At 34.8% G+C, this 12321-nt stretch overlaps 1 protein-coding gene across 1 annotated transcript; it reads left to right on the forward strand.

Annotated features, from left to right (window-relative positions):
• The first annotated feature begins 10895 nt into the window (after positions 1–10895).
• Positions 10896–11432, forward strand: LOC101499464 (uncharacterized). The gene has a single exon (XM_004514125.1). The coding sequence runs from the start codon at positions 10896–10898 to the stop codon at positions 11430–11432; it is 537 nt and encodes a 178-aa protein (XP_004514182.1).
• Positions 11433–12321: the final 889 nt, after the last annotated feature.

Genomic DNA, 12321 nt, shown 5'->3' on the forward strand with positions numbered 1-12321 from the left:
TACATAAATTCTCTCTATTAGAGATAATTATATTTGAGATATGAAAAACATTAAATATGTGTACTTCTCTCAACAAAATTCTAATTCATCGTAGAAGTTTAACCATTTTTACTAAACTCAATCCCATTGATATTTATTGTAATTCTAAATAATTTTTGGTTGCAGTGTTTCATTAATTTATAATCATGTTTGGTGTGATCTTAATTTTGAGAATTTATCTATTTTTTAAAATTTATGGGCCAATTAACCTAGTGCTGATCTTATATAAAAATAGTTAACTTTAATTTAAAAATACTAACATCACTGGAGTGAATTTGACATAATATCCATTTTTTTTTTGGCGTATGACATAGTTTTCGATATTAAAATATAAAAAAAAATTAAATTACATAACACATATCTCCATATATAATTGGCTAAAGCATCCCTTATGAGACTACATTTTGATATCAACATAAGGTTGCATTTGTACCGTAATATCTCTACATTAAAATAATTTAATAAAAGATATAAAAATTAAAAAGTAAAAATATATAAAAATCGCAAGGGTTGTTGTGTGAAAATGAATTAAGAGATATACTCTTTTGGTGTCTGCCTATATTTAATGGAACAAGTTCTTAAACAATCTCTTCTCATTGTTAGCTTTGCCTACAATTAATTGCAAGGTAATGAGTTAAAAACATATAAATGTAAAAAACAAAACCTTCTTCAAATGACTTAGATTTATAAAAGTAGGAATATAGATTTTCATGGCATTTTAATGTAATACAATATTAAAGAAGCTAAAACAGAGTACAACGAAATCAATTAAGTTCACAAAATGAGAATCATATAAGAGAATTAGAATTCCTCATTCTCAAACAATACTATAAAAATATTATCGAGTGTGAAATATAAGTCTCCATCTGCGTCCATGGTGGAATTTGTATTTTTCCATCTGTATCTGCACTTATTCATATATATAAAATAATAAATTTATATTTATATTTATTATAATAATATAGCAAAATAATAATTATTATACAATAATAAAATTAAAAAAGTATTAAAATCATATTTTCTATAATTAAAGAGGTGGTTATAATTTTTAATATTAAAAAATTTATTAAATATATTGAATATATACATGTATATAAAATTTAAAAATAACAATAATATTACTAGTGGAACGAGTTTGGGTGTAAGGTAGATATCAGTGGCCACAAATCCATGTCCACCTTCGAGTTTTAATATCTGAAAAAATTTGCACCCACATCCTATTAAAATGGATTTTCTCCATCCAAATCACGACGGGTCCAATGGATACCCCGCATATACCGGTTGAGTTGATATCCCTACTTTTTATAATCAAATAAACATCGGTGTGTCACCTTGAGAACCAAAGAAACATATAAAACAATTATACCCTTCTATGTTTATCTTCAATTATATTCTCTAAACCCTCATAAATATAGTTTTGCTTTATTTCCTTGACGTCACAATACTACAAATACAAATGTCAAAAAACAATTAATCGGTCAAATTAATTATAAAAGTCAAATCAATTAAAATTACAAAATGAGAATTTTAAAAGGAATTAGAATTCCACCTTAATTCTGGAACAATTAAGCAACATCATTTCCTAATTAGTAATGTTGCGAAGTTTAAGATATTTTCTAAACAAACAACAAAGAATTGTACCCTACTATATATATCTTTAATTATATTCTTTAAGCCTTCATAAATAAACTCTTCGCTTTATTTTCTCAACGCCACAATAAAAAAACAAATGTCAACTACCAATTAATCAATCAAATCAATTTTTAAAAACAAATCAATTAAAAATACCAATTAATGAAATCAAATAAAAATAATCAAGAGAATGGGAATACGTGATGAGAGATTAGTGAGAGAAATTTAAGGCAACAAAAAATAACAGTTAATTAAAGAAATAGATTCTACAAAATATAAATAAATAAATGCAAAACATTATTGTTATATATTGTCAATTGGTGCAAGCACTGTTGGAAAGCAAAAAGACAATATCATTTTTTCTCTGATTCAAAATTACTCTAATCACCACTAATTCTCTTCTTCTTTCTAGCTTCAAGCATCTTACAATATCTCTCATTTTTTTGCCATTCAAGTTTCTGTTTTCTATTTTCATCACCTTCAGCCACAAGGTTTCATCAATCAGATTAGCGATGACAAACCTAGTTATACTCTATATGTCTTATGGAGTTGTTGATTGGGTCAAAAGTAGTTATGTTGCCTTGTTCTCATCCCTTTCACGATCATTGCATTATAAAGTGGTTAGATAGATCTCATAAGTGCCTTTTGTGTGGTGGACCTATTAGGTGAAGTTTATTTATTTATCTTTGGCTTAATTGCAGTTTTGGTTCCACTATTTTAGTTGAACTGCGAAAGCAGTCCCCCCATTTTGTTTCTCCTCAGTTTTGGTCCCCCAAACTGAATTTTGGTCCAAAACTTGATGAAATTTCATTTTTAAAGACGTACTACACCATTTAGGATAATAGATTTTAGGTACAATTGTTGCAAATGAGATCATGAGGCATGGTGTGACTTAAATAAATACAAAAAAAAAAATGAAATTTCACCAAGTTTTAGACCAAAATTATGTTTGAGGGATCAAAACTGTGGAGAAATAAAATGGGGGACTACTTTCGCGATTTAGCTAAAATAGGGAGATCAAAACTACAATTAAGCCTTTATCTTTAGATTCATTATGGTATAAAACTATAGATTTAAATTCAAGTGTAGTCAACTTAATGCATATACTTTCTTTTAATGTTTTTATTTTTGTTTCTTTTTATTTTTATGTTAATAAAAACTAGATATTAACCCGCACATAATTTATTAATTGGTATGAATCAGAGCAAAATTTATTAATAGATATGTTTATGCTATTAGAGTTAAGCATAAAAAAGAACATATGCGCAAATGAAAAAAAAAAAAAAAAAGATATGTATTAGTCGTTGAATCCTTTATTAAAATAATTAAAATAAAGTTGAATGGATTTTTTTAATTATTACAAAAGTACAATTTGTTATTATAGTATAACATAAAGAAGATACATATTAAATTTCATTCCAGCTGTTGGGTATTGTGATTTTACCTCAATGATCATGCACACAAAAGTTTAAGAAAAGTACATTACACGTTAAATTTAAGATATTTGATGAAGGATATCATTTAGTTTTGAAATTTGCAAAATTTTGTGGACTTGATCTAATCAATAAGATCTTTAATTTGGTGGTTGGATTGGTGAAATATAATGTATACATTGAGTTCTTTAATGGAGTAAGTAACCCTCACATTTTAGTTGGTCCTCTTAGAGTATAAAAATCAATTATTCACTTACTACTTTCTTGGATGAACAACTTAATTGAGCGCTTATCATATTAGTGTTTATGTAAAAGCTATTTCTATAAACAAAAAATAAAATAAAGTTAAAATGTTTGCATATAAGTTACAAATTGTTTTCATAAACTATCTTAGAGTCTTTATGAAAATAAGCTGAAAACAACTTACAAATATGTAATAAACGATTTCCCTAAGTTCTCCTGATAGAGCAGAGATAAGATAAAATTAGATGAAAAGAATTACTGTATTAATTGATAAGAAAACAGAAAATGATTCCAGAGCTAATGCTCCTCAGTTAGAGAAAACAATTCTCTTACTGCCCAACCTATAAGGTGTAACTGAAAAATGAAAAAACCGTCCAGCTATCTCTGCACACACTCCCCTTTATTAGTGGAATATTAATTCCTATTTATTAGTGGAATATTAACTCCCTATGCCAGTTAGGCAATCATTATTTTTCTGCATCCCCTTTCTTATTCTTTCTCACATATACTTGCCATTGCTTAGGCCCCACCTCATCTCTATTTACTAAGAGATCCCCCTCATCACTTGTGGGGCCCAGCCCATTCCTATCATCACCCCCACCTTCAACAGTAGCCTTGTCCTCAAGGCGCAAATCAGGGAATTGACTCTTCAGCAGCAGTTCCTCTTCCCAGGTAGCATCTCCGACATCCATGCCTTCCCATTGAATCAACCATTCTCGCTTATGCTGCCCACCATCAAACTTATCCCTCCATGACAAAACCTTAGCAGGAATAATATCCCCAGTGTCAGACTCCAAACTGCTAGGTAATTGAGTTGTAGCAGTATAATTGCCTACAGCTTTCTTCAATAGAGAAACATGAAAAGTAGGATGTATTTTAGATGTTGCTGGTAACTGTAGCTTGTAAGCAACCTGCCCTATCTTCTTAATGACTTGATAAGGACCAAAAAATCTGGGAGCCAATTTTTGATGAATTCTATGCACCACCGATTGCTGTCGATGGGGACGTAATTTGAGGAAAACCCAATCACCAATCTCAAATTGAACTGCCTTGCGTTTTTTATCAGCTTGGTATTTCATGTACTCTTGAGCTTTGAGTAAATTAGCTTTCAATTGACGCAAAGCTTCATCCCTGTCTCTTAACTCCTGGGCTACAGCTTCTACTCTGGTTTCTCCCTCCAAAAAATGCACCAATACTGGAGGTCTCCTGCCATACACCACCTCAAAAGGGGTAAACCCTGTGGAAACATGGAATGTGGTATTGTACCATAGTTCTGCCCACGGAATCCAATGTGCCCATGACTTAGGTTGATCTGCAATAAAACAACGTAGATAGGCCTCTAAACAGCGATTAATCACTTCTGTTTGGCCATCAGTTTGGGGATGGTATGCCGAAGACATTTTAAGCACCGTACCTACTAGCTTGAACAACTCTTTCCAAAAAATACTCACAAACAAGGGATCACGATCACTAAGAATTGACTCCGGAATTCCATGCAGTCTAACCACCTCCTTCACAAAAATAGCAGCAATGGAGCGAGCAGTAAATGGATGTTTAAGAGGAATGAAATGACTATACTTGGAGAGACGATCCACCACCACCAAAATAGCTTCAAATCCATTACTTTTGGGCAAACAAGTAATGAAATCCATAGATATCTCACTCCACACCAAAACTGGAATAGGTAGCGGCTGTAGTAACCCACTAGGCGTAGTCGCGGCATATTTTTGACGTTGACAAGTGTCACAAGCTTTCACAAAATCTTGCACCCTTTTCATCATCCCTTGCCAATATAAAGTGCCTGCCATTCTCCTATAAGTGCGTAGGTAGCCGGAGTGACCCCCACTAGGGGAAGAATGAAAATCCTTAAGTAGATCTTCAATAAGTGGTGAGTTAGCCGGTATAACTAACCTATTTTTGTAGAATAAGATGCCACCTTTTAAGGAAAACCCAGGTTTGGCAGTAACATCCTTTTGAATAGCCTCCACAATGCTTTTAAGCCAGGGATCCTTCGATACCTCTTGTTGCAATTGGCTGCTCTGCTGCCAAATAGGATAGGATTTAAGAGCATGAATTTCAGCATCCTCATGTTGTCTAGATAAAGCATCAGCCACCTTATTCTCCACTCCCGCCTTATATACCACCTCAAAGTCAAAACCCAACAACTTAGCCATCCATTCCTGTTGATTTGTTGTGGTAATATGTTGCTGTAACAAGTGTTTTAGGCTCTTTTGATCAGAATAAACCACAAACCGCCTTCCTAACAAATAATGTCTCCAATGTTGAATAGCTAACACCAAAGCCATTAACTCCTTATCATAGGCCGATTTAGATAGCCTAGATGATTCAAAAGCCTTGCTAAAATACGCAATGGGATGTTTAGATTGCAACAATACAGCACCAACCCCTTTTCCAGAGGCATCACATTCAATTTCAAAAGGGAATTTGAAATTAGGCATAGCTAAAACTGGGGCAGTTGTAACAGCTACTTTTAATTTCTCAAAAGCTTCGGCAGCCGCAACATTCCATCTAAAACCATCCTTCTTTGTCAACTCGGTCAAGGGTTTAGCAATATTCCCATAGTTAGCTATAAATTTTCTATAGTAACCTGTTAATCCCAAAAAACCCCTCACCCCCTTGACTTTCTTAGGGACTGGCCATTGTAACACACTGCTAACCTTGGCAGGATCCACAGCAACCCCTGCTTTGGAAATGACATGACCCAAGTATTCAACTTGGTGTTTACCAAAAGCACACTTCTTTCCGTTAGCCACAAACTGATGTTGTTTCAAAATGTTTAGAACCATCTCCAAGTGCTGCAAATGAGCAGTCCAACTATCGCTGTACACTAGTATGTCATCAAAAAAAACCAATACAAACTTCCTTAAAAAAGGCTTAAAAATATCATTCATCACTGATTGAAAGGTTGCAGGGGCATTGGTAAGGCCAAATGGCATCACCATAAACTCATAGTGACCCTCATGAGTACGAAATGCAGTTTTATGAATATCCTCTTCCTTCATACGAATTTGATGATAACCAGATTTAAGATCAATCTTAGAGAAATAACCCGAGCCATGTAACTCATCTAACAATTCATCTACCACAGGGATAGGATACTTATCTTGAATTGTAACCTTGTTAAGTGCACGGTAATCTACACACATGCGCCAAGATTGATCCTTCTTCTTGACCAAAATAACGGGGCTAGAGAAAGCACTAGTGCTGTTTCGAATCACCCCCTGCTGCATAAGGATCTGAATCTGTTTTTCAATTTCATCCTTGTGTAAATGAGGATATTTGTAAGGCCTCACACTTACCGGACCAGCACCCTGCAGAAGTTCAATGGAATGGCTAATGTTTCTTGTAGGAGGAAGACCCTGGATTTCTTTAAATACAATAGCAAACTGATCTAACAACTTTTGCAACTCCTTAGTCTGTTGATCTGAGACACGAGGCACTTGTGAACCTACCACCTCCATCAAGGTAGGCCATTCGCAGTCTGTTATTAGCCGGGAAGAAGTGATGATGCTTTGGAAAGTAGCCATCTTCTCATCTAAGGCTTGGCCAAGGAGTTTCACCATACTGCCCTTATGGTTGAACACCATAGACATTTCTTTCCAATCCATGGTCACCTTCCCCAAAGTTTCCAGCCAAACAACTCCCAAAATCAGATCCACACCCCCTAACTCCAACACATAAGCATCAAAACAAATCTGCACCGTTCCCACATCCATCTGAATTCCCTTACACCTACCCATAGTTAGGACACGATGACCATCTCCTAACTTGACGCCCAAGGGAGTAGAAGGTACCATAGGCAGCCCTAGAGCTTCAACCACCTTAGGAGATATGAAATTATGCGTGGCTCCACTGTCAATAAGAACCAAAATAGGCGCACCTTGCAAACAGCCCTCTATTTTCATTGTTCGAACCTGGTTTGGAGTGGTGGATACACCGAAAACTCCCATCCCTTTACATTCTAACTCCTCTTGTGCAATCTCTTCTTCCGACTTGGCCTCCAGCACCACAATCTCTCCTTCATCGTTGACCACTTCATCGTCCCCCAAGATAATCAATCGTAACTGCTTCGTTGCGCATTGATGGAGGGGATCCCATCGTTCATTGCAACGAAAACAGAGTCCCTTCGCGCGACGCTCATTAACCTCTGCGCTTGGTAAATGGCGAACGCCGCGTGAGTGACGGCGTGAAACGTCACTAGAGTTAAGACGTGAAGGAGGAGTAGAATTGGGAGGGTGTGTTGACCCGGTTTGAGATCCAGGACCCAGCCCGGTACGCATTTTACCCACATTGTTACTAGTCTGGTTAGGGTTTGCAAATCTGTTCCCTTCCCCTTCGCGATTGGCCCAATTAGGTTTTTGAAATCGGGCCCAAGAACCTTGACCCGGTTTGTAGCCAATTGCATCGCTAAGTAACGATTACGAGGCCTGAAGGTACGCACACGAGAACGAATGTCATGACGTAAACCACCAATGAAATAACCAAGAAACTGTTGTTCTGGTAAACGGCCACACTGTGAAGAATACAATTCGAATTCAGCAATGTAATCCTCAACAGATCCAGATTGTTTTAATTCCTTTAATTCTTCAAAGGGGTTCTCCAAACGACCACCACCAAAACGAACGATCAACGCCTCCGTCAAACTCTCCCAAGACAGATCCTCCGTAGAATCGTGCCATAAATTGAACCAATGAATCGTAGGACCTTCCATACTGAGCTTCGTCAATTGAATTCTCACGTCTGCCGAAATGCGTTGTACGTCGAAATACGTTTCTGCTCGAGTGATCCAAGCCACTGGATCATCACCGGTAAACGCCGGCAATTCCACCTTCTTCGCAGCTAAACGGAACTCATCTAACGGCGAGGGAACCGCTGTAATATTGTCTTGAACCGCCGTCAAAGCCCTCTGAATTTCAGAACCAATGAAGTCACGTAAAGACTCAATGCTGTCCTCCACACGTCCCAAACGCTCCTCCACTCCGGTGATTCTTGCGTCCATTCTGGTTTGCATGAACGTAGCAGGTCGGACCAATTGATAGAGCAGAGATAAGATTGAATTAGATGAAAAGAATTATTGTATTAATTGATAAGAAAACAGAAAATGATTCCAGAGCTAATGCTCCTCAGTTAGAGAAAACAATTCTCTTACTGCCCAACCTCTAAGGTGTAACTGAAAAATGAAAATAAAAACCATCCAGCTATCTCTGGACACACTCCCCTTTATTAGTGGAATATTAATTCCTATTTATTAGTGGAATATTAACTCCCTATGCCAGCTAGGCAATCATTATTTTTCTGCATCCCCTTTCTTATTCTTTCTCACATATACTTGCCATTGCTTGGGCCCCACCTCATCTCTATTTACTAAGAGATCCCCCTCATCACTTGTGGGGCCCAGCCCATTCCTATCAGCCAACCTCATCAAGCACCACATGCTAGAGTGTATCTCAACAATGGTTTCAAACCAATTACATGTCTTATGTGCAGATTAACAAGTCAAATTATGCAGAATTGAAGATCAACCCTGCAACTGCTTGTATTACTAATACTTCACCCATTTGTCCAATTTTTCAAAGTTACATTTCATAAAGATATATACTATTGATGAAACTGATCAAAACATTGTTGGTATCAGTTGCTGTAGGAAAAACTTTTATGGAAACTCAAACTTTAAAAACAATGGTAGAAACAGATTTTAAGAAATTCAATTCTACACTGCAACAGCATACAGAAAAATATACCACTTAAATTTAATTACCGATATTGATCTCTAAAAAGTCTCTTGGTTAATTTCATTGTTGTTGAGAACGGGAATCTCGCTCATTTCACTGTTTTTAAAAATTTATCCATAAAATATACATCAAAACTACAACAATAAGAAACACCAAGACTGTGATCTCCTCACTTTGTCTAAATGTACACCATTTCAGCCAGCTCACCTATTATCATCCCCCATCAATAGAACAATCATGAACTCATGCTGCTAATTTTAAATCCACAATCCTTGCAATATACTTAAATTCAAGCTTTAAAGACCAGTTAGTAGTAGAAAAACACACATGTTGAAGGACATTTTTTTTCTGTCTACTGATACCAAACCAACATAAATTGAAGCTTTAAAAACACAATAGTTATTCACATGAATGAAAATTACTATCCAAAAAATTTGCAAGTCAAACAATAAACTAAACAAGCTACCACTGTTGAATACTAATACTTTTTTGCACCATTGGAAGCTTAGGAGGTGAAATTGAATATGTTATGCCCTCTACAACTTGGTGGCAGTTTAAAAGATAGCCTAATGGCTAATGGTGGTAAAGAATAATAAACTTGCAAACAGAGGAATTTCAACTTATCAACACTAATTTTGTTTTTGGCTTTCAATAAGCACAAAGAGTCTTTTCAAATAACTTAGTGAAAATATCATCAAGTGAACGTCAATTTGCAAATTAAAACTGATTAGACACACAACGGAAAGTTGACAAATAACACAAGATTTGGAACAAAAGGAAAGTCGTACACACAAAGTTGACAAATCTCCACTTTGTTGGTTCTTGTTATATTTCCAAAACTTTAGAGCTAAGTTATAACAAGCCTTGTGACAAGTTTAATTATCCGATCAGTAAATTAATAAAGCAATCAATTATCTAAAAGCAAACCAAATTTCGCATTGAAACTTCATAAATAATCTCTTGCTTTAGTTCCAATTAATCTAATCAAATCAATTATAAAAATCAAGATAGAGAGAGAATTGAAAACAAGGTTATTAATTCATTAGTTACCTTTGAATGAAAAAAACACAGCTGTATATTTTTTTTAATCTTAATTAATAAAATATAGACGGCTAATGAGAATAAAAAAAAATTATCGAATCTAAATAATAAATATAAAAGATTTACCCTCAAATAAGAATTAATTATTGTTGACAATCATTCCCGCCAGGGAGCGCCTATTGGGTTTCGATACAAACTTGGGATCCAAACAATTGAGTAAGTTACCGTTGAAAAGCAAAACCTACAAATAACAGCTATAAATATATGGGTACTTACTAGTCTCTTGGGTATTCGTAATAACTCTAATTCCTCTTCTTCTTGTTCTGTTGAGATCAATTCACGCAACAATATTCTTCACATTCTTTTTGTGCGCTCGCTGGTGTTGTTAAGAGTTCTTCGTTTCCGATCATTTTACCCAAATTAGGTTGAGTTGAGTCAGTCTTCATCACTGCCACCCACCGAGTCCCCGACGATGTTGGTTCTTACTTTCTATTTTGCGTCTACCTCTCTCAAAGGTTTCTCTTTTCATCACATTCTTACTTTCTATTTTTCTTTCATTATTACTAATAATTTTATAGCTCCCTCAATTTTTTATTTTTTTTTTATTTTTGGCGATGAAATTGTCTTCTCTAATTTGATAATTTTTTTCATTACTTTTAATATTACAATTTGAATATCTTTCTCACTTTGCTTATTATTATTTTTTTTTTAATTATTTTTAGTGCAAAACTAGAGAAAAATTTTAAGTTAGAGAATGGAGCTCCAACAATATGATGGAATATTAACAACATTTCTAAGAGGAGAAAATGGAAGAGTCACATTTGAAGTGCGGTATCCTGTTAGGAATGGTGTTTATGAAGTAATTCCTTCTATTTCATTTCGAGCTCCCGGAAGAAACTTGATTTTGTCACATATGTTTGTTGAAGATGCTAACTTTATCCTTTGCGAAAGGAACGACAACCTTATCAATGATCTTCTTCATAGGATAAATCCGGAAGATATCTTGCCGATTTATGCTCTAGGCAACCACTACATTCTTCAAGATAACAACATCAACCATGTTCATGTTCCTACAAGAAGACGTTATGTTCATAACTTTGAAAGAATTAAAATTGGTGAAGAAACGACAGCTCAAACTTCGACATGTTCTATATGTCTTGTTGATTTTTCTTTTGGGTCGAAAGCAATTCGCTTGCCTAGTCCATGTTCACATGTTTATCATGAGAATTGTATTATGAGGTGGCTCAATGAATCAAACACATGCCCTTTGTGTCGTAGACTTATCTCCTAAATTCATCTTCTAACTTCTTTAAAGCATAATACAATAGGTTTAAATTGAGTCAACATTATTCTTGTTGACCGATGTAAACATAGTTTGTATAGTTTCTTTCAATGTTTACATTTCTGTGTAATATGTTGTTTCGTTAATAGAAAATTTTTCTTTTTATTATATTTGAGTTTTTTTTACTTTTGTCTCTTCGGTTTTTTCTACCATTTTAATTTAACAACTTTTTTACTTGGCATAAAAAATAGAGACTTTATTAATGCATATTATCTTTTAAATATTTAGATAAATTAAATTAAGAGTTCAACAACAAAAAAATCAATTAAGAGTATCCAAATAATATTATGTTTTATAATTCTTTCAAAAAAAAAAATTCAAGAATTCTCCAAGATTCATCATTGCAAACTCTCTAAAACCCTCTCATTTTCTCCCTTGCTCTTGCAATGTTTTTCTTTGCTTGTTTCCTTGTTCCTTTCTCTTCGTTAGAGCAAGTGCCTTGTTGTTTTCCCCTTGTGGAGTGGTATTTGATTCTCGTAAGTTTTTACGTCTGCTGCTCCAAGATGAATCACGTTATTCAACATGTCATTGACTCGCAAAACAACTGTCATAACTTGTGCTTTAGTCCCCTTAGAATTGCCACCACTAGCATCGCTACACACACTACCCCTTTCAACCTGGACACACAACCAGCTCTTAACCAAACCTAAACAAAACTTGGACAACAACAATCGCATCAATTTTCAAGAAAACGACGATAACTACAATTTCTACACTAACTCTGTGATCGAGTACAGAATCTCGATCTGTCAAAACAGTTTGGTCAAAAATTCAGTAAGCAGTAAATGTATAAGACGTCTGGAATTAAGTGTAGTTAATATTATGTTTTGAATCGGAA

This window comes from Cicer arietinum, chromosome 5 (assembly GCF_000331145.2).
Source record: "Cicer arietinum cultivar CDC Frontier isolate Library 1 chromosome 5, Cicar.CDCFrontier_v2.0, whole genome shotgun sequence".
NCBI classification, from domain to species: Eukaryota; Viridiplantae; Streptophyta; class Magnoliopsida; order Fabales; family Fabaceae; genus Cicer; species Cicer arietinum.